Source organism: Echiichthys vipera (genome assembly GCF_963691815.1).
Source record: "Echiichthys vipera genome assembly, chromosome: 11".
Lineage (NCBI taxonomy): Eukaryota > Metazoa > Chordata > Actinopteri > Perciformes > Trachinidae > Echiichthys > Echiichthys vipera.
In genome coordinates, this window is record NC_139836.1 from 18,877,390 (window position 1) to 18,904,987 (window position 27,598).

Below are 27,598 nucleotides of genomic sequence, written 5' to 3' on the forward strand. Positions count from 1 at the left end.
TAATACTCAACAAGAACTCGCTGGCAGGCTGGCAGGCTGGCAGGCTGTGGGCTTATTTGTTTATGCTATGTGGGTGTGATCCTTTATATCTCCCAATATCCATATGACACCGTGCCTTACAGTGAATCAGTGAATGATATGGTTTTAGCTTGTGATTATGAGGTGACATATCTCTTTTCTCTGTGCCTGCTGTCGAAACCCACCACCCCACCTTAGCGAGTCCTAAGCACCCGCTATAATAACCTTTATCTAAACAGGCACTTGCTGCCTCTGCCTTTTACTTTGATTGCGTTTGGTGATGTGCTTTACGTCAAAATCTCAGAAAAGCCTTATATCCTAAATGTCAGCTTTTTCCAAATGAGTCGAATTTGGTGGAATTGACGCTGCCGCCCTTCGCAAAGCCACCTCGTAATTTTCACAGGCGTCACTGATAAGCCCGAAATAGCCTGAGTTAACATGTCTAGCTTAATAAATGCACTAATTGTAGTTCTGTTTATATACTCCTCAGCTCTGGCTCTAATAGAATGAGTAGTAGAGCAGACTTCAAAGGGGGCGAGTTAGTCAGTGAGCTCAGAGCTTGTGGCGGCTCTGCCAGCAGGGTGTTGTTTTGGTTTGGGGAAAGCCGCTGGCAGAGAGCCAGGCATTGTGCTGTTTTTTATGCAGCCAGGTAGGCACTGAACAGCCTGATCCTTGGCTGGCCTGAAAAAGGGGTAAGTAAGTCCATCATCTCACAAGAGGACAGCCTGTCAAACGTCTGGCTCTTTGTCTGCTGAAACCCCATCACTTGCCGCGCAGCCCTCCATCCCCCTCCCAAACCTTCTCGCTCTTGTCCTCATCCAACCCTGAACAACCCCCCCCCCCCCCCCCCCAAAATAAAAAAAACAAAAACTCAGCACAGCCACTCTGCTGTCCTCCCCCTCACAACAGAGTCGAGGTTGTCAGGCAGAGTTGGTGGCGAGAGCTGCAGCACGAGGAGCTGTGAGTTTAGATCTGGACAGACAGCCCCTGCTGTGCCAGTTCTGATTCCTCTCGTGCTGGAGGCTTGATACACGTCCCATCAAGCAGCAATAATGCCAGATTATATCACTCATCTAGAACAGGCTCTTCTCCCTCTCACTCAACAAGAGCATCTCTCACCCCCCGCTTCTCTTCATCATCAGTCCAGAGTCCACAGCTAGCTCTATAATGGCTGATCTTCACATCAAATACGATGAGTCACTCAAGGCCTCTCTTGAAGCTCATGATATCATTGGATGCTCATGCTCATGAGGCCTGACACGTAGGGCTGCGTTCACACCCAAGAGCCCTTTTGTCACACACCGCCGAAAAGCTGCCCTTTCAAAAAACGCTCACCTCTGCTGCCCCCTAAAGACAATAGTTCTACCTTCTCTGCAAGAACACACAAAACAAGACGCTTCAGCTCTAGATGAGAATAATAAATGCTTTCAAGTGGGCTCAATCTCACCGACTGAACAAGCTGCAGCTCTGCGCCATTTCAGAGCTATTAACCTCCTGAGCCGCGAAGAAAGGGAGCCCAATTTTAAAACCGCTTATTGTGTCCTGCCAGCCTGAGTAGCCTTCAGACACTGGGAAGAAAAGACTCAACTGTTTCAGGCCTCAGTGAACAAGCAAGAGAGACAGACAGAGACTGAAAGAGATTAGACAACACACCAACGGCACATATTGAGTCTACACACACTGCTGCCAGGACCAAGGTTGTTTTCTTTGTGAACAGCCAAGCCGGCCAGTGGACTTCTGGTGCCGAGGCTCTGTTACATTCTGAAAAACAGGCAATGAATGAGGGGAAGAGAGAGGAGGGAGGATTGGAGGGGAAGATTTGGTTGCTGCGTGGGTCACGGGGGTGAGGGCTGGGTGTTGCCAAGAGAGATTAACAGGAAACACTGGCATCATTGTTGATATGGGTGTGATCTTCTTCCCCACAATGCAGCAGAGTCCTGAGTGGGCGTACATTAGATGGAGTCAAGGTCCTCACAGGGTTGTGCAGAAACACAAGACATTAAATAAAGGCAGTTTGGAGGGAGAGTGCAAGGGTGCGAAAACTATTTGGTTTCAGTGTTTTTCCAATTTGTACTCAATCTGAAAAAATAAAATAACGCTCATTATTTCCCATTGTGTCTTAAGGCAGTCTCCTTTCTCTGTGTTTACACAGCACTTACAGAACCCGGCCAACTTCCATTCAGCGGCCACGGAGCTGCTCGACTGGTGTGGAGATCCCCGGGCCTTCCAGCGACCTTTCGAGCAAAGTCTCATGGGATGTCTGACGGTACGCAAACAGTAATTATGGTTTTTCGTTGGGTTTTTCAGGTACTTTTTAGTAGACCTGAGCAAAACAATAATTATATTTGGGATACTGGACTGATTTATCCACTTCTGGCGCGTTTAGCCTACATAAGTTGACCTAGACGGTGCAATGGCCAAAACAACTTTGATGTCATAGTCATATTGTACCATATTTGATATTTGGCTTATAATACTACTGTATTTTCCCTTCAAATATGAGACAAAACAGTTAGGAGCAGGCTATGGTCACATCAGGGTTGTATCCAGCAGTTATCTAAGGCAGCTGCTGAGGCCGTCAGGGGCCAGTGACAGAGGTTAAAGTCCTTGTCACCCACTGCTTCTCTCCACTTTGTGCGTTTCACATACATACACACACACACGCACGAGAGCAGAGGCTTTAACAGGACTGTAAAAGCTGTGGATAGCCAGTGGTGACCGGCTATCCACAGCTATCCACCTTTCAGGTCACCAGCTACGATGCATTGATCTGGGCACAGGGGCAGAGAACTGGCCCACACCAGGTGTGTGAAAGAACCCCTCGCACACACTTACATACGCAGTCACATGTGTGAAAGAGGCTTTGGAGCAGGGAATTGAACGTTTCACACGTCTATCGCCAAGATCAGCCTTTCAAACACTGAAGGAACATTGTCCCCTGGCTGAAGTGGTAGCGTGAGCAAACAGATAAATGCTCATTAATGTGTAAATCACAATAAAAGCCTCTTAAAGGCTGATAAAGAGCTATACAATGGAGCCCACCACTGAGATCCCTCTCAGCGTGAGACTGTTTCCATTAGCTAAATTGTTTCATCAGACTCGCAGAGCAAACGGCTTCTTATCTGGAGAATTACAGCGTGCAACAAGTCCTTGCATTCTTTCAAGGATTTTATCTTGGTGACGTTACCTCGCCTGGTTATGGATCAGAGCGCTGAACTGAAATTTAAAGATCATAGCCCATGAGATGTGTCCTAGCTGAATGAAACTGAATGTTAGCCTCATGTGGAGACTCTTGTTCCCTCTGGCACGTTGCACATACGGAGGTCGTACTCCGATCCCTGGGCCAATAAAAGATGACATAACTGAGCTGTTCACTAGTTCACTAGGAGCTGTCTTTCATATATAACCATTTCAACAACGAGCTGAAATAAACAGATGCTTTTTTCCCCCTCCAGCAAATAAGACAAACAAGAATATCAATAGCCCAGTAACCCTCCAGCACCTCTTAGAGCACTGTTCTCATATTGACAGCAATATGGGCCTGGATGTACGTCCTCAGAGGGAGATTAAGCTAAAAAAAAAAGGCTTATGAGGTGAAACGGTGTTAAATCCATGTTGAATCTATGCTAGCCTCTGTAGCTGGCTGCCTGCCGTGTACAAACTGCAGGGCAGACTCACTCACGCAGGAAATTAAACGATTGACAGCAACATGATTTGACCGTTTGTCGGAATCAACATTGTTTGCATAATATGGTTTGATTTAATAGATATGTTGTTACGTATTAATCCCTGGAATTCTCACGTCTCCTTAACAACTTCAAATACATTCACCGTGATTAACTGTTGACTAATACAATTAACACGGTTCTTACGGGTGCTGGAAAACCTTGAGAACACTTGAATTTTTATTTTGTGGTGTTTTCAAGGTTTGAAAAGTGCTTTGATTTTGGATAAAGTGTTTGAAACTGCTTACATATTTAGGTTAAATAGTATGCCAAGCCTACTTTCAAACATAACACGTTTTCCTTTGATTTGTCACCCTAATGTAGAAAGCTTTCACAAAATATAATCTTGGTTGTTTTAGAGGACAGTGACATCTATTTGAAAGGAACTGTATAAACTACATGTGCTATATATAAATCTGTAATTTACCACAGCTGTAAGGTGCTGGAAGAGCTTGAAAATGCAACTTGAAATGCTTGAAAAATGCTTGAATTTTACTTTGGAAAATGTGTAGAAACGCTGCATTAAATTAAATTATAAATCCTATTTATTGACATATTGTCCATAGTTTCTCAATCAGTCCTCAAGCAGCCGTATTCCCTTTGACAGAGGCACTTTATGATCATTCTAGCTATTATGTTTGCTCTCTAAAAGGCACCCCACCTGACCTTGTTAACGATAATGTGTGTTTTGAGGTCAGAGGGAGCAGAGGAGTTGTCATCTGTTAGCAGATAAAAGCAAAGGGGTTTCCCTTCTAATAATGATTTACCCCTGTCTCCTGAGTCCTGTTTAACGTCACTCAGCATCCCCTTTAACGTTATATTAGAGTCCGTGAGGCTTCTGCTTCATGTCCCATAAATGTTCGGCCTCTTCTTGAAGTCATTACCACAAAAAGGTTATTAAAATCTTACAGCTGGGGACTGGATCCTCTCAAGATCGGAGGGAAAAGGAGGATTTTTAACTTGTTCACTCAGGGGATGCTGCTGAAGCGTACTTTACTGGTCAGTTTAGCTAGATAACCAAATAATTTCCCCTTTCCCCCTGGTCTGTTTGTGTAATTAAACCAGTAACCTTTAGCCAGGAGACAGACTCTGACTGCAGACAAACTGCAGACTCCTCATTAATCTCACTGTGTGTGTGTGTGTGTGTGTGTGTGTGTGTGTGTGTGTGTGTGTGTGTGTGTGTGTGTGTGTGTGTGTGTGTGTGTGTGTGTGTGTGTGTGTGTGTGTGTGTGTGTGTGTGTGTGTGTGTGTGTGTGTGTGTGTGTGTGTGTGTGTGTGTGTGTGTAAAAAAAGTTCAGCAATAGGCTCAAAAAACACAATTAAGAGATCACTATTTCATGGTACTGTGTTGCATAAGTAAGCAGATGGATTTATAGGTAATAAGTTAATTTGCAATGATGTAATAAAATGATATAATAAAATGATGTAATGATAACAAAACAATAGATATAATGCTGATCTTATTAGAGCCTAAAGTATGGCTGCTTGATTATGGCAAAAATTATCATCATGATTAATTTGTTCAATATGAAGATCATGATTATTTAACACGATTACTGGCTTTGGAAAAAATAACTTTTTTTTATATTAAACTTTAAATTTAATTTAACCGAAAAACTAAACATTAAATAAATATCAAATAAAAAAAATAGACAAATAATTTAATTAAATAAAATACATACATTTAAATACATAATACATAAAAATAATAAATAAAAATACATTTGACCAAAAATAAATTGGATTAAATATGTTGTATTACTCTGCCAGAACCTACTGAGGACTCTTAAACATTTATTCCACGTTTCGGTTAATAAAAAAAACAACAAAAAAAACAATAAAACATAATATTAGTTTTATTTATGTTGTTTTCTTAACCGTTGGAATCAGTAATATGGAGTAATTGAACATTTCGAATAGTCTCCCAGCCCTACAATGATGTAATAAAATTCCGTAGTTAAAATTACATAATGACTATAAAGCAATTGATATCATGCTAATCCAATTTGAGCCTGAAGGACAGCAGCTTCACGTCTGATCCATTTTTCTCCAGGTGGTGAGTCGTGTCGCTGCTCAGCAGGGGTTTGACTTGGACTTGGGCTACAGGTTGCTGGCTGTATGTGCTGCCAACAGGGACAAATTCACTCCCAAGTCTGCAGGTAAGACCCAGGACTTTACTAAAATACCAGCAGACGCATGCTCATACATCATCCCATTTTCTGCTGCTGACTTGCAGGACAGCGGACGACACAGCGCTCATTGTTCTTCATGCTGCAATTAATCACTTTTTCATGAAATAAAACAATTAAAAACAAGTCGCTGTACGGCTTAAAGTCTTGATCCAGTCAGAAGTGTTTCCTGCTTCATTATTGTGTTCAGGCCATGGATGCTCAACATAGCTGCTTATTATGTTTTGAGCAATTTATAATGGTTATTGGGATGTTTGTTAATGCAGAGAATCTCATAATAATGACGGTTTAATTTGCATATTATTTTGTTCATGTCACTGCTTAAAAACAAAGTTACCATGAATCTGTGGTTTGTAAATGTGCAACTGTGACCACAGACAACACACAAAAAGCCCATAGAGCATTATAATGCCAGATATTTTTAGTCCCCATTAAACATTCATGTGCTATTGAGATGAGCTGTCCAGGTGGTAGCCTCGCAAAAACAAAAACCGTCTACTCAACAGTCTCAAACCCACACTCCAACATGCATATCTGCGTGCACACAAACATGAAGCGAAAGAGAGAAAGAGCGAGCAGTAATGCTATCCTCAGACATTTATCTATCAAATCCAATTTCCCCCCAGATCCATACCTCCCCTCCCCGCCTCCCACAGTACTGCAGGAGCGACCTGTTCTTGTACATTTGTCAAAGTGAAATGTGCAGAGGCGGGAGAGAGAGAGCAAGAGAGAGAGAGAAAGAGATGGATGGCTGGGGAGCTGTCGTTGATGTGTGCTGGACCACTCATTCTGCCTGACAGAGACCTGACAAAGCCATAGCACAGATAAACCTTTGTTCGGCAGTTACCTAAGTGGCAGTAGTGAGTCAACTATTTTGATTAAACTGTCTGATTCCTTTGTTTTTTCTGACAAGGCGAATATGTCACTGTTTCATAACAGGAGCTGCAGTGACAGTGATAGTACCAGTAACGCTCTGAAATCCTATAATTCCTCATATGCGCTGCACTGTGCAACTGAATACGCACAAATGCATCAGCTGTTGTTTTTTTTTGCTCACATGATCCCATGATATGAACATTTTGCTCAAGCTGAATATCCTCTTTCAGTTGTGGTGGGAAGCGTCTTGTTGGGCGGAACTTAAGTGGTCAGACAGACGTCAGTGAACAATATTGATTGCTGTATTTCTCTCTCTGTCTGTGTTCCTGTGTTGGGATAATGTGATTGTTGTCCAGGCATGGCTCGCACTGGCTGGCTGTCTGGGCCCCGACTGACAGTCAGAATCATCCTCAGGCCGGCTGATGGTTCTGGGATCTAATAGAACACAGCACTGGGTTTCAGGAAGAGCTGTTTATGCACAGCGGACAAATGGGAACTGTAGTATAATTATGCAGGGTGGGGGTTATGATGTGGTCAGTCATCAAACGAGGCAGGCAGGCGGGCGAGCGGGCGGGCTGTCGAGGTGGGAGGCAGATGTGACTCAGGGCAGATCTTACTCACTGAGCATCCGTCTTACAAGGACGTCTGTCTGAGAAAAGCAGACGGGGGGGGCGACAGAGGAGAAGTGATGCACTCTTGAACTCAAGGAGACATGCGTGATGAGCGTGCATCAACAAAGATGCAGAGAAGCATTTGATTTTTACATATATGGCCTGCATGTGTGTGTGTCTGTGTCTGTACATGCATGGATGTGTGTTTTATTGTGCAGTCCTAGCACAATCTTCCGACAGCCTGCATTGGCGACAGAAGGCTGCGAATCTGACACCTGAGAGCCCATACAAGGGCCAAGGAGTCTGGGATGCTCTCTTCGGGCTCCTCTGGGGAAGAGGCAGACTCTTAAGACTGCAAATCAATCAGCCTGACGCTTTCTTTTAGAGCATCAGTTAAAGAGGAAATTGATAAAGCAATTATTGCTACCCTACTTTTTTTTTTAAGAACTTGAGTCATTGCAAGTTGAAGTGTGTTTTTCTCCCTAAAAAGACAAAATACTCTCAATGCTACAAAGCAAGTGCAAATAGCAGGAGATTTAAGTGATGAGGCCGATAATTTACTAGAAATGAATCACGACACAAAGTATTATATGACATTACATAATGAGAGAGGCTACTAGAGGATGAAAACATACAATATACATGCATTTATAGATACATCTTGTCTTTGTAAATATTCTATTTCCATATGTTTGTCTGTCATTGTCTTCACTTCAAGTAAGAAAACTTCTCCTGCCCAAAGTTGCACTGCTCTAATGGAAAAGTGCCGTCCAGTGAGACCTGTCGGTGGCATTAGAGAGATTTTCAGCAACAGCAGACTGCAGCCGATGAGCTGTCGGGAGATTGTGACCCTGCAGCGGGGCCTTTGGGGATTAGCATGTTGCTCTAATCTGGAATCAGCCAGTGAAGAGATTTATCTGCTGTTTGGAGAGCTAGCATTAGCATTGTTAACTCTCAGCGTCAGAAAGGACACACGGCTTCCACGCTGTTAGCGCACTAGCGAGCCAGCTAGCATTCTAACGTTTAGTTCACTTTCTTGAAAAGAGCGACTTTAACGTTTTGATTTTTCAGAAGTCACACTCGATGAACTTCTTCTCCTTCAATGTTTAAAATCCACAGACCGTTTTTAAAATCGTTTTAGAGTTGTTGACGATTTCCCCATAATCATCTATAGTCTGCTACAAGCTGACTTCCAACTGTAAGATAAATAATTAGATAATAGGTGCGCTGCTGCCCTACAAACACACAAACCTCTAATAGACTCTGAGCTGTTGAGCTACTGTGAAGTTCAGCAGACACCAAATCAGATTAGTCACATAATCTATGAAGGGTTTTACAGTTTCCTTCCTCAGTGAATCTGCCACTCTTGTCACCACGTAGATGACAAGTTTGTTCTCTTCCTTTATGCAGTATGAACTCCAATAATAAACCTACAGAATGATCATTATGACAAGTTATCGACTCCTATGTCAACTTGCCTGCCTCTTCTTCTTTCCAGTGTCCCCTTCTGTTAAAGTTTAAATAGATGAAAGTAAAACTCAAGCGTTGCTCGGTTTGTGTATTATGTTTTCAACACGACTTGACACGCTCCGGATTAAAGGTAGCTGCTCCCCGGAATGATCGCTATGTTCTTAGAAACCTACTGTAATGTTTAAGTCAGGTTTCTGCTTGTTGTGTTGTGCACAAAGTAATAATAATTCAATCATTTTATGTTGGCATCACATGTTATCAGAAGGTTACGCTCCAGTTGTGAATGCTTATCATCGTGGTCAAAGAGCAGGTGATTTTTTTAAGATCCCCTTTTATCTACACAAGTGATAATATTCTTTGATGTTTTTAGCTTCTCTTCTTTGGCTGATTAACTGTTTGAAAAAAAAAAAAGGAAAATGTGATGAAACGACGTTGGCTTTGTTCTCAGTGGTTTGTAAATTCCCCCCACCCACTCACATCTGACATTAAAAAGAAACTGCAGAATTGTCAGGGCACCGTCAGTCAACATGAGCATGATCTCAGGAAAACAGCCACTGTGTCAACAGTGACAGAAAACTTCCAGGGTGTGGCTGTAACTCACCCCATGTCCTGTGAAAAACACACCCAAACAAGCTCACAGGGGAAAAAAACACTTCACCGACTCCCATAACTCAGCAAGCAAGTGCAACTGAAAATGCGCGCTCCCATTAGACTTTTTATGGACCAACTGCACAGTGTGTGAGCACTTGTATGCACACTTCCATCCTCTCTATTCTCCTTTGGCCTACAACAATCTGACATGTCTTCCACGTATCTGTCTCAATTTACTTTCACTTGATTGATCTTCTCACCCCGTCTTTCTTTCCAACTTTGAGCTGTGTGTGTAGAACTAGAGGAAGGTGTAGGCATCCTTTGTTACTGACCCAATCAACCTTACAGACTTTTATATTTAATTACTGCTGAGTAAGAGCAGCGTGCTGAATTATTAACAGGAAATCAGGTTTATTTTTAGCAGGCGGGCCTCTCCTCTAACACTCTCCAGTGGTTCGCTTTAGATGATGAAACCCCTTTGCAACCTAAAACTACCCTCAGAACTTCTCTATTAAATTTATAGAAATAAAGCTCATGGGGGAGTACTTATTAGGGTAGCTGCATTTGCTGCCTTTGGCTGATTGGGTGCTCTATCACTTGCTACTTAATTGGTTGGGTTTACACAGTTGCAAGTAAATTCATTTAGGTGATGTCCCTGCTGAGCTGGCACTCCAAACACAGAAGTGTTTGTTCTTGTCAAAAACCGGATGAGCAGATGATTTAAATCCTCCTTTTGTTCAGGGTTGACTTATCTGGCACACACACACACACACACACACACACACACACACACACACACACACACACACACACCTCACACATCACCCGCCGGGCGCTTTCGATACACCCTTTTCAAGTTATATTTCTGTCCAACAATGCCTCTGTTGTGTGTGTTGCAATTCTGTGAAACCGTTGATGACTGAGTGTCTGTCACACAAAAGACAACTTCCCTCTGCTGTCACAAACCCAGTGGACTTTCCCGCTCTTTGGCTGCATGGCACATCTCAATATTTAGGTAAGGAGTAAGACAACAATGACAGCGTAGGTCTTTCCTGTTCATCCATCCAGATTCTTTTTTCTTCTTCTTCACCATGTTGAGTTATGTTAGGGACGTTGCGAAGAGAAGATGAACTCCGATTCACCCTCATCCTGCCTCTTCTTTAATTCAGTTGCACTCAGATATTCTGCAAGCCTCTGATGTGTCTTGTTAGTTGGATTTATAAAGTGGCTTCTGATGAAGACAAGGGGACGTTGTCAGGTTAGATCCCCTCTCTGATAGGGCTGATCATTTACTACTTGTCTGCCTTAATAGATCGATCTTTACATCTTTATGCTGCTTCTACTTCCTCTTTCATGCATTGGCTCCAAGCCAGCCTGCACAGCATACTAACTCCACCCATTTATGCAAGTTTGGAATCTGACCTTGCAGATTTTTTTTGTTTGTTTTTTTCCTCTTTTCTTTTTTTTTGCCCTTCCTGACAAATGGCAGTCACATTGTCGGATTATGCATGCGTGTTTCTGTGTGCACTGACTAAGTGTGAGATGGCAGCTTAGTGAAACAGAGCAACGGTGCACTAGACAGACAACGCAGAGCACATCAATAACTGCACCTCACGACAGAGGTGAGAAGCACTAAAATATCTCGCCTCCTCTATCTCTACTCCTGTTTGTCTGCGTCGGCTCGCTGTCTTTATCTCTTCCTCTCATCCTCCCTCCTCCTCTGCTGTCTCCTCCACTCCCTCTGTCTACCCCCCCCCCTCATTCTCTCTCTCTCCCTCCCTCCCTCCCTCTCTCCCCTGCAGTCTCAAGAGTGTGTTGGAGCCGGTAGCAGGTACAGCAGGAGCCCATTAGTGCAGAGCCCCGCTCTGATTGGATAAGCCGGGGAAACCGGGAGACTGCCTCTGAATAATTGATGTGCATTGTGCAGACACTGGACAAGGGAAAAAGACAGATCAGAGAGCAAGGGAGAAGAAAGAGAGTGAGCAAAAGAAGAGAGGACAGGAGAGGAAGTAAGAAAGAAAGAAAGAAAGAGTGAGCAGAGTAAGGGATATGTGCAGAGAGTGAGAGTGATAAGTCGCAGGCAGGAGGCTCAGAAGCAGCAAAAGCTTTGAGAGTTGCCACTGGCCTCTGCGGGAACAGGAGCATTTGTGACACTTGAGTCTTTTCTCTGCGCTATGAAGGGAATAAGATGAGATGTGCAGGGACTTTGCTTGGCTCTGGGTAAGTGTGTGTGCGTGTGTTTGCCGTCCACGTGTGCATCTCTGCTCAAAGCTATTTGGTATATTATTTGAGTGAGTTTGCAGTTTGAAGGATCAGGGGTTATCAGAGGCCAATTGAGCAGGTCATTTAGACGTAGTTGGTATTGAAGCAGAATTAGTTTGGTCTTTAAAGTATATACTCTTACATAAAAACTTTTAATTTCAACTGTGTTTTGTTTTTGTGTCTGTTGTAGCTGTAATTTAGGCCATAAATAACATGGGTTTCTATCTTGTCTGGGGTGCCATTGTGACTGTAGTTTTAAGCACTGGCTGCTCACACAAGACAGGATCAGGGCAGGTCAGCTGACCACAGGTTGACCTACATGCTGTTCAGTCATATGGTTATTCTGAGCGGGTTTGTGTCTGTGTGCACTGTGCACAAGCACAAATTGATATATTGGTTCATTTTTTGGCTTTGATTTGTGGGTGTTACAGTTGAGGTTGTGGTTATGTTTTGGTCTTTATATGTTGTATCAAGGCCTGGTGTTAAAATGCTTAAGTTTGGAGTTTAAGGTGGACTTAAATTTGAGCTTGAGTCATGCTTGGGGTTAGGGAAATAAGAATGAATTGTAAAATAGCTATTTAGTTCTCACAAAGTTAGAAGAACAAACATGCACGGTGTTGTCAGTTTGCATTTATCTATCATTAGACATGCATGCATAATGACACTCACTTCTGTTGTTGTAAAGAGGTAAGATTGTGTGAGCCCCAGTCAGAAGGCTGTATCATACCTTTAACGTATTCCAATTTTAAAGCATCTAAAGGAGCGCCACGTGGGCGTTTAGAGTGCAAGTGCAAGTGCATGTGCGTTAGTGTATTCGTTTCTGTCAGGAGAAGATGACCCACTTTTCCACTGTGAATTCTTTTTTTAAGTTGTTGACCTGTGCTTGGAGCCAGAGCCTGTCTGCCTGTCCACTCATTAGGAGAGAGGGACGGGGAGAGGAGGAGGAGGAGGGGGAGGGGGGGTGTAGTCATGGAAGGACAATGCGGTTAGATCAGCATGCAGGAAGGCCTGCTTTTTGTTCCACTCTCAACGGTGTTTATAAGTATTAAATGTACCTGTCTAATAAAGGGAAACAACACTTCCTTCACATGAATGAGTGAAGTGTAGTCAGGCAGTAAAAAGTGACATGATGCTGCAGGCTATACAATCAGTGTTTAACCTTAAAACTGACAACTTAACGACTCTTGCAAACAATAGTGCAATCTTCCATTGACCTAATGTAGACAACTCTACAACACAATAGGACTTCCAGCTAGCTGTTGTAGAGCTGCAGCACTTCCTGTTCGCCTGAGCAGGGTGTAAACCGCTGAAACCGTCTGCTTCCTCAACCTCACCGCCACATGCAGCCACTCTCTTCCTCTGGCCTTCCTCCTTTTCTCTCTGGCTCCAGAGCTCTGTTTGTATTACTTACCCTACACACTTCTGTGACCTCCTGTGACTGCACTCTGAGTACTTCCCATCAGGCTCTTTAGTGACTCATTCATGACATTTGACTTTGAACTGTATTTTGTAAGGCCTACGTTTTTTTTTCTTCTCCAATTTGTTTCTGCTTTTTTCATGAATCATTGCCATGCTCGACATCTCTCTGCTCTCCTTCCTTCCATTAAAAAGCAAGTGGCAGAGTGAAGTTGGGTTAGAGTTGTTGCTGGAGGAATTTCTAGTAGGACAAACTGATGTTGGTGAGGGGTGGAGCTCTCAGTGCCCCCCCAGGCTACACATTATTCTTGCAGGATGTGTTCCAGGACACACTCATCAAAATTCTTCAGTGATGTTTATCACTTCCATATCTATTCAGTGCTTCAGTCAAAGTGTGTTGAAATCTTCTCATGGCCTCTCCTCAAGAAATTTTTCTTTACTACCTTTACTGAAAAAAAAGGCTACATATGGAAACTCATCACTTTTAAATCACCGTTTACAGTGTCTCAGAATTCCTGGTTGTGTTTTTCACCCTAACGATTTCATTGAGGGAACAACAATGTGAGATGAAAGTCGTATTATGGACGTTGAGAAAAGTTGTGTGTCTGGTTATAATTAGGCATGTGTGATATTTACTAGTTCCCCTCCAGTGGTGGGAAGCTGCGTGTGGCTGATAAGAGTAGTTCATTCACAGCTTGCTTTTCTCTGATGCTCTTCCTCGCTTTACTCTATAAGCACATCTTCACAAAGCCCAGGCAGTGTTTGTTTACTCACCGACACACACCTCAGTTTCCATATTTACCTTCCTTTTTTTTCGCTCTCTCTCTGTTTTTTTGTACGTATGCTTGTGTTCACATACCCGTGCGCCAATGTGTATTTGTTTACTTTAACATGCGTTTGAGTGCAACTGTGCATATTCACTGCACAATGTGTGTGACTCACATGTGGATAATGCGTGTGTGTGATCATATGTAGGATCAATGTGAGTGTTGTGACAGTTCTCTGATACAGATGCAGAAGGCCGTGACCCCAGGCTTAGCACTGCAAGCAGGACACACTGACTCACAGAGCATCTGACGCAGATACCGGCCACCTGAATTTTATATCCCAGGCGAGGATGTAGGTCAAATAGGTCAATGCCATAACCTCCCATCATAACAAATGTGCCGCAAGCGAAGTCACTGAGGTAGTCTGTTATGTCACTCGTCACACTGGCGTCACAGGATATTTAAAAAAAAACAACCTCATAAAGTAGAACTGCAATGATTTGTCAATGGGAAGAAAATGAATTGGCAACTATTTTGATAATTGCTTAAATGTTTTAAAAAATGCCAAATATTTTGATGGTAGGTGCTTTCCTCTGTTTTATTATAATTGTAAACTGAATATATTTAGGTTTTGGACATTCGGGTGAACTAAACTGACCACTATTGTGAAGGACAATAATTGGCTAACCTGACTCCACCAGATGGATTGATTCGCAGGTTTCTCATTTGCTCAGCATATCCACCTGGGAACCCCTCGTTTGGAGATCTTTTGGGAAGGGGCGAAAATACTGGTTGCTGATTGGATAAACATCTGTCTATCACCACTTATGTTTGTGATGGACGGGCCGAATCAACCAATCGGATCAACAGAGCGCATGACAGAGTGTCGAGTAAAGTACAAAAATGTCGGTAAAGGATATTTGCCGTTTGTGTAACGCAAATTTATGGATAAAAGGCACAATTTCAGGTGCCCGGACCATATTCCGACAGGAGGATACCAGAGAAAAAAGCGTTAGCGAGCGGCTAACAGAATTAGGCCTAGAGACTTTGCAGGGAATTGGAGGAAGTGAGGCAAGGGTGCACTTTATTTTTACGTCTTTATTATTATTTTTTCTGTTCTGAGATTATAAATACATTTGGGACCTTAAAGACCACTCACTCTTTTCCTAAATACATTTGGAGATGGATATTAAGTAATATTAAAAAGGATATGAGCTATGCATCCTAATGCTTGTCCTTTTGTAGTCCCTGACTAAATGTATAACAGCACGCAGTAGCCTCACAATACATTCAAAACTGTGACAGACTGTTGTTTTTTGTGCTGCGACACAGGGATCCCACATTTCCCACCCGAGCTCCGACATTTAGCACCTTTAGTCAGATCCAGCGTCATACTGCATTATGTTTGGTGTTCATGCTGATTCTTATAACTCTGCCCCATTTAAAAATGTGTAATTTGAACCCCACAGAAACCAGCACCTGCAGGAGATGTCAGAGTGACTCAGGTAGAGCTACCCTCCCTTCTGGGCTGCAGCATCTCTTTGGCTTGTGACCCACACACATCCCGGGGAGGAGGGGATCTGCCCACTCCCTCCATCTCCACCTGTCCTCTGTCTAGCATCCTTCCATCCATCTTTTCCCCCCCTCTGTCCTCATGTCTGGTGTAATTCCAGACGTTGTGAAGGAAATTCTGTCAAACCAGCCAGAAAAAAAACAAACAAAAAAAAACCCTGCATTGTTTTACAAATGCAAAAAAAGAAAGAAAGAAAATAAAAAAGTCAACCAAATAAAAAATGACACAAAATAACACATTTGAAGTTAGATTTCACATTTGGATATTCTTATCCGTGAACAGTTAGTTACACTGAAGGCCCGGTTTTGGTTGAGTTTGATTTCTGACACAGAGCTGTTTCTCTGCAGGGCATGTTTGAGTCGTTGTGCCTCTAAGCTGTTGAAACTGAAGCCCATTTGATATGCTCTTCTCTTGGAAGAAGTTGGCTGAACAGAGAGGGGGCAGGATGGGGGATATCATTGACTGCTTAAATGGCTTCCATTACACTTCTGCAAAAGCATGACTTTTTATTTTTATTTTTGCAGGATTTTATATCCCCTCCATGTTCATCTTTTGCATAATATTTTGTATCCACACAGCCTAGACCTATCTGCCAGTGTTTGATAGACCTCTGCCTTTGATATCTATTATAAATGGCTTCTTTGTTATCATCCCACGCATCGTCTCAGAAGGCTTCTATGTCTAGTACTGCAGTGTTCATCTTCAGAAAGTGTAATTTTCCATGTAGTATTTCCTCCTTTGTCTGTGTTGTTATCAACAAAACTACACAAGAGCTGCATGCACGGTATTACATGTCTCTATTAAAGCCTGGCGTGTCCAGCGTTGGTGATCAGAAATTAGGACCAGAGGTAATGTAAGGATGGACAGTGTGAGGGCAGGGATGTGCAATCAATCGAAAGATGTATCTAATATATTTAGACTGATTAGAGAATGAATACAATGCTCTTGTGATACAACATAAACGTCTTAATGAGCTTTTGTGTAAACTAATCTATACAACTATAATAATAATATAACAATAATCTATGTATGAGGATCCAAGTTTATCCTTTGAGTATATGCACAGTAATAATTTGAGCTTGAGGTGAATATAGTAGTTCAAGCAGCTACATGAAAGATCTTCTTTTTCCACTCAATTCAACAAAACCTCCTCCGTGCCATTCATTGCCACCAATCTTTGCTTTGTGTTATCATACAAACAAATGAGCCTGTGACAGCCACACATAACATCTTGTTTATGAAAGGTTTCTCGGAAACAGCACCTAAAACCTGAATTTAACAGCTCAACAAAAGAGCTCCAGCTGTTACATGATACCATATCAGTAACATATCACTGATGCCATATCAGTATCATTATATGATAGTGCACAGTCATTCTTAAGAGGAACCAGGTGCACTTCTCCTGCACTACATTTCAGTGGGGTGCAATTTGACAGAAAAAAAACACAATAACAGCAATGTTTTTGTTTCCCCAAAACAAATACCGTGTGATAAAGTGGCACTCCAGAGCACTGTGATGAAGTCTTTAAAAAAAACAACTTGAAAACTCATCAGCAGTTTTGCCTGTCAAATAGTAGTCAAATAAACCAAAGTGATCAAGACAAGAGCCGATGCTTTTATTTTATTACCACTTGAGTGTCACTTTTTTACTCGTGTTTGATTTAGGGAAACAAACAAGTCCGTAATTGCTTTTGATAACACATTTGTATTAGCAGTAAAGTGGTTTTGGTAATACACTTAAGCTGGCACACTTGCTGTTGTCAAGGACTCCATATTCTGCTATTGAGATGACACTTTTGCTGGTGTTATTATATCATTCTGAAGTCCAATAAAGGGTTTTACTTTAGATTTGATAAAGGAGTCTGTGCCATGTTGCAGTGCCTGTGCAACATTACCAGCCAAACTTGTGAAAATAGCCTGGAGCACCAGACACTATCCTGCTTGGTTATCCATGCGTCCCTTTTAACACAGAGGACGTCATGAGCTACAAAATAACTGATGGGGTCGTGCGGGAGAAAATAAAATCTGTTCGCACCCACTGAAATAGTCGTTTCAGTGTGTGGAGTCCACTTCATCACTGGCATTTGGCACAAAATTAGACCATTTCAGCAAGTTCTTCTCTACTCTATAGGCCAATTGCTCTGTTAGACTAAAATTATGCTTCCCTGTGTGGTCATAGGACACGTTTTGTTCAGTAATTCACACCTGGAAATTGTCCCCGATGAATTGTCCTGCACAATGACACTCTGCTGCTGGCCTCAGCATTTCTGCGAAAAGAGTTGAGTGTTAACTGCCTTGCTAAAGGGCACAGCAGTTCGTGTGAAGGTGAGGATATCTCGCTCACCTTCCACGACCCTGACGATGCGTACGTGCGGTGAATCTAGGGCTCCATGCTTAAATCGTATCGGTTCTGTATCAGCAAAGTCTCTTCCTGCTAACCGAATTATGTTGGGATGCGCACATTTAAAGTCTCCTCCAATCGGATAGTCTGCAATCTGTCATGATTTAACTGGCAAATGATATGCTCGAAGGCTTTTACCGTACACAGATGCCTTCCCACACACTGCACTATCAGAGTTCATAGTAATTAGCATTGGAGTTTCCTTGTAAAGACGACTTGTACACACGCACTTTGTCATTAGTTAATGGGCCTTGCAGCCTGTTACCAGGGCTTTAGTCTCCCTCCCTGCTGCTCCAAGAGGGGCTGAGGTGAGGTGAGAATGTGCCAGGGCTTCTGCTATCAGTCAGCCATACAGCATTACCCAGCCTGAGTGAGGAGGGGCCTGTATGTCTCTTGGCATTTTTCAATTAAAAGCTGCAGCTTCTACGAGATGGAGCTGTTCAGGGAAGGGTCAGCTCCTGGTTAAGCTGGTAGAGGACAGCTCATACCACTTGTTAGGGAGGGGTCTGTGTGTCAAGGCCCATTACAGAGAATCCAATGAAAACATCTCAACACAGCACAGATGTCAGAGTGAGTGGCACTGCAGGCATCCAGAGCAGTAACTGTGTTTATATCCATGTATTTAAAGGGAACGTTTGGAACTTCTTGCGCAATCGTGAGTGCGGTTTTTGAAGTCTCTGCTTGCAGTTTAAAGGTATGAGCGGTTGGATTAACCTAGATAAACTCAATTACCGGATTTCTATGGGATCAGCAGCAGCTTCTCTCAGAATGCAGGAAAATACACCTTTAAACATCTCCCTAAGAGGGCTGAGGCGTCTATGTTAACTATGATGTAATCTCCACGATTTTAATAGACAGACACAAATGTTATTAACAAAGAAAGAAAATACTAAACATACAGTAACTTCCAACCAACTCCTCTTTACAGGCTCCTGTAGCTGTTTCAAACTATGTTGTTGTTGTTGTTTGGATTTATTTTCAGTATTCAGGAAGAAAAGAAAACTGATATTAGACAAACGACTCCAAACTCTCAGTGCCTTCAGGCAACACTGAAACAAGCTCCCGATAAGCCTCGTGTTTCATACTGTAGCTACAGTCTCTCTGCTCTCTTACCTAACTGTAAACTGTCATGCCAACACTTTATCAAGTAGCACTGATGTTCTGCATAGCTGCTACTTGATCCTGTGGCTATCCAGTGTTTCGACAAAGCTTGGCTAAACTCACCGTTTAACATTTCAAGCGGCATGCAGAGACACAGGAAAAAAACCTCCCTGAGTTCCTCCAATTCTCTGTGAGGCGGAAAACTGATACAATTTGCCCCAAACTGAGCTATCTTGATGCCGCCTGATGCAGAACTTGCTCTTCATAAAACAAAGTTATTACTTTATGAAGTCGTAAATCGATCTGTTGATAGAGACTCTCAGGATATGGTTCAAAGTGATTCGACTTAACATCATATATGTGTGACTCTTCAGTTCTTCTACCTTTTTTTTTTTTTTACATTCTGCATATTTTTAATATAAGCAATGTTTCTATGGCTGTGGAAGACACCTGTGTGAAGGTGTTATAGAGTGAATAAGGTTTTAACAAAGAGCCTTTAAGTAGTTGACCTTGGCTCGTCTCCACCAGGTGGCTGTTCAAGCCTTCAGCAGAAAGTGTATGATTTAACTACAAGGCTTTAGTGTAAATGGAATGAGAATAAATGGGAAGATGAGAGACCTTGCTTTATATTCTCCTTTTTTTTTTGTTGGCTCAATCGTCTGCGCTCTTGGCATCTGCTCCTTTGGATGTCCTTTGGATAACGTCTTACTTAATAATGGTGTAGATCACAATTGAACTTTTTAAAAAATAGTGTAAGTAACGACTAAGCGAAATGTGTTAAGTACAATGTGTAAGAAGGGTATTTAATGCAGAGTAAAGAGATGAAGTGAGAGGAGTATGGTAGTATAGTTGCAGGTGTGTGATGGTGTTGGCAGGGGTTTTAACACAGGGGACTGTGAGGTGAAAACAAGGTCATGCAGACTGTACTAAACTTGCTAAATATGCACATTGCCCAGAGCAGACCTTCACTATGTATGAATGACTTCTGGCCTTAGCAGCTTCTTAGGTTTGGTCTCTCTCTCTCTCTCTCTCTCTCTCTCTCTCTCTCTCTCTCTCTCTCTCTCTCTCTCATAGCGACTCCATCACTCGTGCTTGGAGCGGATCTTTAGGTTTAAATGGTGGGTTGCCAGTTGAAGAGACTGTCCCTCTGTGCAGAGTGGTGATTTAGTGGGGAGATAAGCTCTCCGTAATGGTAGGGTGGAATAATTCCTCTTTAACTAGGAGGCTTGGCTTTCTCCACCCCTCTAGAAGAAACTGCGCCTCTGCTTTATTCTTCATTCCCTTTTACTTTTATTTCTCTCCCCTATTTCCTCTCCTTTTTTCTTTGTCTTTATAAGTAGGAACTTGTCAGATCAGATATTAATCATTCTGAAAACATAATGCATTGTTAGCTCCAGCTGTTAAGGTTTACCTTATTGTACAAATTACAGATGGCACAACTCACTCAGTAACAAGGTTGCAGTTTCAAAATCACAACAATTGATTCATTTTCCACTCACAAACATGTTTTCATTTGTATTTAATTTACACGGCATATTGAAAGACATTTGTCGCTTGTGGTCTCGTAAATCTTCACAATTTCAATGTCACGGACTGTTGAAACCTCAGGATTTCTTCAGGGCACAATTTTTTTTAAAGCTCTACATCTTGAAACCCCAAACCTGGCAACATCACTTCCTAAAAGCTTGTGTATCTGGGTCTACAAGGCTAAAAATAGCACCTTGAATTATTGAATTAAGTAGTGAACAGTGTATCCTTTTTTTTCTTGTTTGTCGAGACAACTTTCTACAGTAAAGAGGCAGTTCATTTAAATAAGCCACGCGACTCCGATCGCTTCAAACACGACAAGTTGATTGGCATTGGGAAAACATGATATAATTGGCACATTGTTGGCACAGTATGATTAAAAATCTTCTGGTATTTATGAAGAGGATGAGAAGGCTGCACTGTTTGATTAGTTAAAGATGTCAGGACATGGAAAGTGTAGAGAAGAATGAAGTGGTGGAGGAGAGAGAAGATATAACAGTTTCTTAATTCTTACATAGATCATATCCGTAACCTCAATCGCTTCGTCTCTGTATGCCTCTCAGGCTCCATTTCAGCCTCTCCCTCTCTGTGGCAGACAAACTGGGAGGTTCTTTGTGCTGTAGAGAGATTTCAGTTTATATTTTACACTGCAGGTAGAGATGATGTGATGTAACTGTTGTGAAATCCACACAGGCAAATAATCAAGGTTTTATTGAGTTATGCTGCCCCCTAGAGGCCGTAGCAAAAACTTCAGGCTGGATGACTCTGGACACGAGAGTTTGATTCAGTACATTGCCCTGTTGAGAGACCTGACAGGGTAAATGTATCGATTTGAGGTTGACATTTAAAAGTGTGAAGATGTAAACAAGCAAATAATTCCAGTTCAATGTGATCGTTCACACATAGAACCTTAAACATGATGATGCCACAGGAATTCACAGTTCACACCCATGTTCACACCGGCAAATGTGCGCTGTTTTGTGCGCGTCTGTGTGTTTCCCCTTTGCAGCCCTGCTGTCGTCGTGGTGCGAGGAGCTGGGTCGTCTCCTCCTGCTGCGTCACCAGAAGAGCAGGCAGAACGAACCACAGGGAAAAGTCCCCATGCAGCCCAGCATGAACAGCATGAAGCCTGGCCTCACACACAGGTCAGTGTTCCATCTTACCAGCTTTTTTGCTGCACTCGTGATATTGTAAAAAGAAAAAAAACAGGAAAAGGAGGTGTATCAAGGGCAAAAAAACTGTACAGCATAACATCAGAGAAGTGCAGCTGTGAATTGGCAGATATGAGTCACTCGCCTTTGAATAAATTAGGCCAATACTGCTGTTTCTACCCATGCTTTCTTGTTCTTCCCCATTGAATGTGGTACACATCACATACACTTGATTACATCTTTATGATTTAAATATTTTGGTTTTATTGAATTTGTGTTGCACCCGTTGACAATTGAGACTGATACATGCCAGTCTGTGCCATCTGTCAGTTGCCTGTTACTGCAGGCAATCATCTGAAAGAAGCCAACTGTGAAATAAATGGACTGAAAGGCCCTTTTAATAGACAAAATCAGTACAAAATTACAGTGCTGTGGACATGGGGCTTTTTTCCCCAGCAATCTAAACTAATACTTTATTTTTTGTAAGGAATTACATGACACAAAAGGTGGATAAAACATAATAGATACGTAGGTGTCAGGGCAGATGGAGAGAAAGAAAGAGAGAAAATAAATGTAAACAAATGGAAAGAAATATGATTTGGATATGTTCCCAGCTCTTTTTCAATGTAGCCATTTCTCTGCCTTTTCCCTGAATATTTTTCATGATGCATTCTCCTAAAGTGTACCAAATGAATGTATTAAAGCTAATTAAGAATGACTATTGGGTCCAACTTCACTAAGGTATGAATTTAGTGCTTATGCACGCCAAGAAGCAGAGTGTTTCCAATGTTCGGAGAAGAGACAGAATGATTTTGAGTGAAGCTGAGGTGATTTGGGGGTGGAGGGACAAACCGGCAGGGAAGAGTGCTGTGAAGTAATGTTTTTGGAGAACATTGTGTGCTCATGTCTCTCTCTCTCTATCGAAGAAAGCCCGAAGTTAGCCAAGAGTCCTGTTTGCCTCTGCTGAGGATCTTGGGATAATGTTGAGCCTTTATCAGGAAATTTTGAACAAGTCATCCATTCCAAGAGCTAACCTCTGAGCGAATACAAGCTGCTCTCCAAAAACAGCAGTTCCCTACCACTCCACTGGCCACTTGCCTCTCCCCATGAGGATTTAGCATGTTTATTGTATGTAACAGACTCTCATATTTTGCCCTGATATTTGTTTTAAATCTGAATGTTAAACAGTTCCAACTGTACTCTCCCTTCTCCTATCCAAAGGCTTTTCAACTACTCAAAAAAAACAATTTAATCATATTGGGTTTTAACTGATGTGTGTGAGGGCATGCAAGAGCTCATCGGCTCATGTGGAGCTTTTTTAACTCATCTCACTGTGCAGCCATTAGCACATATCCTGGCTGAAAACGTGTTTTGAAATTGAAAGCCTAAAATGTTGGCGAGAAGAATTCCCAAATTATTCACATTTCTGGACAGATATACAGCTTTCTGTTGGCTCTTTTCTTGGCTGACCGAAATGTCTAGTGACATCAGGCGCATGTTTGTGTTTTGATCTTATTTCCAGTGATGGATCCTTTCCCTATGACTCTGTCCCCTGGCAACAAAACACCAACCAGCCCCCTGGGTCATTGTCTGTGGTTACAACAGTGTGGGGCGTGACCAATACATCACAGAGTCAGGTATATCCATGCATGAACATCATTCAATCTATAAATTCTGACACACAATCAATGCTCCGTCTGCTTTGTTAATTTTAAAATTACAATTTTTTTTCTTCCTGTATTGTTAAATCCAGGTGCTAGGTAACCCAATGGCGAATAGCAATAACCACATGAATCCTGGAGGCAACCCTATGGGATCGGGTTTGTCTGCCAGCGCAGCAGGGCTCAACTCACCCCAATTCAATGCTCAGCAGCAACAATTCCCAAACAAAGGAGGCTCCAACCAAGCGTACATGCAGCAGGGCATGTACGGCAGGCCTGGCTACCCTGGAGGTCCTGGGGGATACAGCGGAAGGTACGTAAGAGACTGGATAAGAAAGAACTCTCTTATTTAAGCAATAAAATGTTCCATAATGATTAAAACATGCATTCTGTGTTTTTCTTACAGTTACTCTGGAGGCCCAAACCCTCCTCCAGGAGGTATGGGATTGACCTCCCACACACGTCCCCCTGGTGACTTCACTCAGCCAGCCGCCGCTGCTGCAGCTGCTGCTGTTGCTGCCGCGGCTGCTACGGCAACGGCCACAGCAACGGCCACGGTGGCAGCTCTGCAGGAAACGCAGAATAAAGATATGAACCAGTATGGACAGGTACAGTAGGCCTGCTACCAGATGTTTGCTGCTGCAACCACAAAATAGGCTGTATCATACACATCTACACAAATCTATTATGCACACACCTGCAGGACACTGAAACCTTCTGTTTTGCCTCCAGATGTGTTCTTCTTTCCAAATGGGCCCCACACAAGCCTACAATAGCCAGTTCATGAACCAGCCAGGCCCACGAGGCCCCCCTGGAGCTATGAATCCAGCCAGTATGGGATCAGGCATGAACAACCCCAACATGAGCGGGCCTCCCATGGGTATGAACCAGGCACGGACCCCAGGCATGGTGCCTTTTGGAGCTCACGGACAAAGGATGCCACAGCAAGGGTATCCCGGACCTCGACAGGGCATGCCCATGCAGGGTATGAAGAGGCCATATCCTGGGGAGGTGAGTGGAAATATCTGTGAATATCTATGAATTAAAACAATATGGAGATTATGGGCTCTTATTTCCCTGCAGGCTCACACATGGCAAAACACAGTTTCACAAGTTTTTTGCATCAGTTTGGCAATTTCCATGTACCATACGAACATGATAACTATTTTGCATTTGTTTGTTTAAAGATAGGAGGACTGTTTAAAATGTAATTTTTCCCATTGGATAATTAAAAAAACAGATACTTTGCAAATAGACTTGTTTATGTTCATTGTACTTTAAAGATAGTGTAGTGTGCTGGTCATTCCCATTTGCATCCGCGCCTGGAGATTTTGCTTGTATTTGGCTTTCGTGTCCTATTTCAGGAAAAACAGAGCCTTGAAACATGCGTTTTACGTCTTTTCCTTTAACTTTGTTCATCCAGGCAAGTTACGGGAGTCAGCAGTACGGGCCAAACAGTCAGTTCCCACCACAGCAAGGACAGTACCCAACATCGAACGCCTCCAGGCCGCTGCCCTCTCCTAACTACCCTGGCCAGAGGATGCCAGGGCAGCAGGGCCAAGGGCAGTACCCACCAGGCATGCCCATGGGCCAGTACTACAAGGTGTGTTATGTCACACCATTCATCCATCTATCCTTTATGTACAACAACTTACTCCTACTAGGGTCAGAAGAGGAGGTGGTGTCTATCTCAGCATGCACTGTGCAAAAGCCAGGGACAGGCAAAGTAGTCACATTTAAAACACATTTTGGAACAAACTGCATGGTGTATGTCTGGTGCAGTAAGGAAGTACATTAAATTATTATTGCTCTGTATTCCTTTACAGCAAGAGCCCTTTAACGGTCAGAGCACCAACTTCTCTGGAGGCGGATACTCGTATGGCCAAGGCAATGGGGTATGTTTTCAGCGAGACCTAAATTTGACCCAGCCATGTATGTGAAATTAGTTATACAGATGGTTTCATCATTGCACTTTTCCTGTCTTTTATAGCCCCCGAGGCCCGGTAACTACCCCCACTCCCCAGTCCCTGGAAATCCCACACCCCCTATGACCCCAGGAAGTAGTATTCCTCCGTACCTGTCGCCAAACCAGGATGTGAAGCCCCCGTTTCCACCCGACATGAAACCAAATATGACAGCACTTCCGCCCCCTCCGAGTGAGTACCACAGCAGATCTGAAACAACTGGTTGCTTTTATCCTTGTTGCTCTTTTATTGCATCTGACGCGGTGTGTGACTTTACCAGATTAAAAGTTGACAGCCCCGCTCCCCCTCCCCCGCTGTTTTTCTTCTCTCCCAGCTCACCCCAATGAGGAGCTGCGGCTGACGTTCCCAGTCAGGGATGGAGTGGTGCTGGAGCCGTTCCGCTTGGAGCACAACCTGGCAGTCAGTAACCACGTCTTCCACCTTCGACCCTCCGTCCACCAAACCCTCATGTGGAGGTAGGAACACCGCACAACCCTCCACTTCTTTATATTTCCTTATTTGCTCATTTCCTTATCAGCTCTCTATTGTGGAGAGAAATAACTACTCTGACTGGATATTAGGGATATATTTTCTCTTTTTTATGTAATCATTTCATGTAAACTATTTAACATATACGGTATATTCGATCACACATCTTTCATGTCAGCATTCACAATCCTGAATCCTACATGCTCTCACACACACACACACACACAAAAACTGTTCTTGTTCTTTTTGTACCCTAAATTTTATCACTAACTGTTGGCTCTCTGATTGCATTCCTCCCATAGGTCAGACCTTGAACTCCAGTTTAAATGCTACCACCACGAAGACAGGCAAATGAACACCAACTGGCCCGCCTCCGTCCAGGTCAGTGTCAACGCCACGCCCCTCACCATCGAGAGGGGAGACAACAAAACCTCCCACAAACCCCTGCACCTGAAGCATGTATGCCAACCTGGAAGAAACACCATCCAGATTACAGTCACGGCCTGCTGCTGCGTAAGTACAGACTATCAGGACAAAATATAACTACTTAAAGTACAGAAATAATTATTTCATTCAGCAGTAACATCAACTGGTATGATTTAACTTTGTGTAGACTTTTTGTTTGATTTTCTGTTCATTTTCATGTTCTTGTGTTGCTTCGCAGTCCCACCTGTTTGTGCTGCAGCTGGTCCACAGGCCATCTGTGCGTTCCGTCCTCCAGGGGCTCCTGAAGAAAAGACTCCTTCCTGCAGAACACTGCATCACCAAGGGTATGTCTCTTATTGTAGTTAAGATGCATTAGTACATCTTAATTACACAAGCTTGCACCTGTTTCTTTTTTATGTGCGCTTTAAAACAGTACACCTGCAACTGCTTACAAAGTAATACCTTCCTCCCATCTGAATGCTTTATTTTTCCAGTTAAGAGAAACTTCAGCAGTGTGGCGGCCTCGGCAGGCAGCACCACTCTTAACGGGGAGGACGGTGTAGAGCAGACGGCCATCAAAGTGTCGCTGAAATGTCCCATTACCTTCCGACGCATACAGCTACCAGCACGAGGGCATGACTGCAAACATGTCCAGGTCTGTTCAGTTTTCAAGAAGCAGCAAAAGTTCATTGCTAATGTAAATTGCGTCACGTGCTGCTGGGAATGGGAGATTAGTCTAATGAGCATTTGTGGTGTTGTTTTCCACAGTGCTTTGATCTGGAGTCCTACTTGCAGCTCAACTGTGAGAGGGGGACGTGGAGGTGTCCTGTGTGCAAGTAAGTGGAAGCTGTTCTTTTCTCTCTTTTTTTGATGTGTAGATGAGATTACTGATAAGAGATATCTAATGGGTTTTTTTCTCCTTTCAGTAAAACAGCATTATTAGAAGGTCTGGAGGTGGACCAGTACATGTGGGGAATCCTAAATGCCATCCAAAAGTAAGTTTCCTTTCATTCTTCTTCTAAATTTACCCATAACATTGAATCTATTATTTCCATATTAAACACCTTGTACTTTCTCATTTAATAGTTCAGAGTTTGAAGAAGTCACTATAGATCCTACATGTAGCTGGCGACCTGTTCCCATAAAGTCTGAGATACACATCAAAGAGGACCCTGACGGACCACTTGCCAAGCGCTTTAAGACCATGAGCCCCAGTCAGATGACCATGCCCAATGTGATGGAGATGATCGCTCAGCTAGGGCCTGGCCCAGGACCTGGACCTGGCCCCATACTAGGATCCAGCCCCTACCCACCACATCCTAGTCATCATCCTAGTCAACATCCTAGTGGCAACGGGGGAGATTACCCTGGAGCAGGTAA

The 27,598-nt window shown here is 43.0% G+C and overlaps 1 protein-coding gene across 3 annotated transcripts in view; it reads left to right on the forward strand.

Moving 5' to 3' along the window:
- Nucleotides 1-2,207: 2,207 nt before the first annotated feature.
- The window catches only part of zmiz1a (zinc finger, MIZ-type containing 1a), a 29,401-nt gene continuing 4,010 nt past the window's right edge, over nt 2,208-27,598 (forward strand). For 2 of the 3 annotated variants that reach the window (XM_083923024.1, XM_083923026.1), the window contains exons 1-17: nt 2,208-2,284; nt 5,797-5,902; nt 21,537-21,672; nt 23,201-23,315; nt 23,432-23,652; nt 23,746-23,947; nt 24,072-24,350; nt 24,763-24,942; nt 25,166-25,234; nt 25,330-25,495; nt 25,638-25,779; nt 26,095-26,305; nt 26,457-26,562; nt 26,713-26,873; nt 26,987-27,054; nt 27,145-27,213; nt 27,305-27,594. In XM_083923024.1, the coding sequence (XP_083779150.1) occupies nt 2,270-2,284; nt 5,797-5,902; nt 21,537-21,672; nt 23,201-23,315; nt 23,432-23,652; nt 23,746-23,947; nt 24,072-24,350; nt 24,763-24,942; nt 25,166-25,234; nt 25,330-25,495; nt 25,638-25,779; nt 26,095-26,305; nt 26,457-26,562; nt 26,713-26,873; nt 26,987-27,054; nt 27,145-27,213; nt 27,305-27,594 (2,536 nt within the window). In that variant the 5' untranslated portion in view covers nt 2,208-2,269. Of the gene's footprint in view, nt 2,285-5,796; nt 5,903-15,404; nt 15,431-21,536; nt 21,673-23,200; nt 23,316-23,431; nt 23,653-23,745; nt 23,948-24,071; nt 24,351-24,762; nt 24,943-25,165; nt 25,235-25,329; nt 25,496-25,637; nt 25,780-26,094; nt 26,306-26,456; nt 26,563-26,712; nt 26,874-26,986; nt 27,055-27,144; nt 27,214-27,304; nt 27,595-27,598 lie in introns of those variants that run through there. The other variant, XM_083923025.1, reaches the window with a different exon arrangement.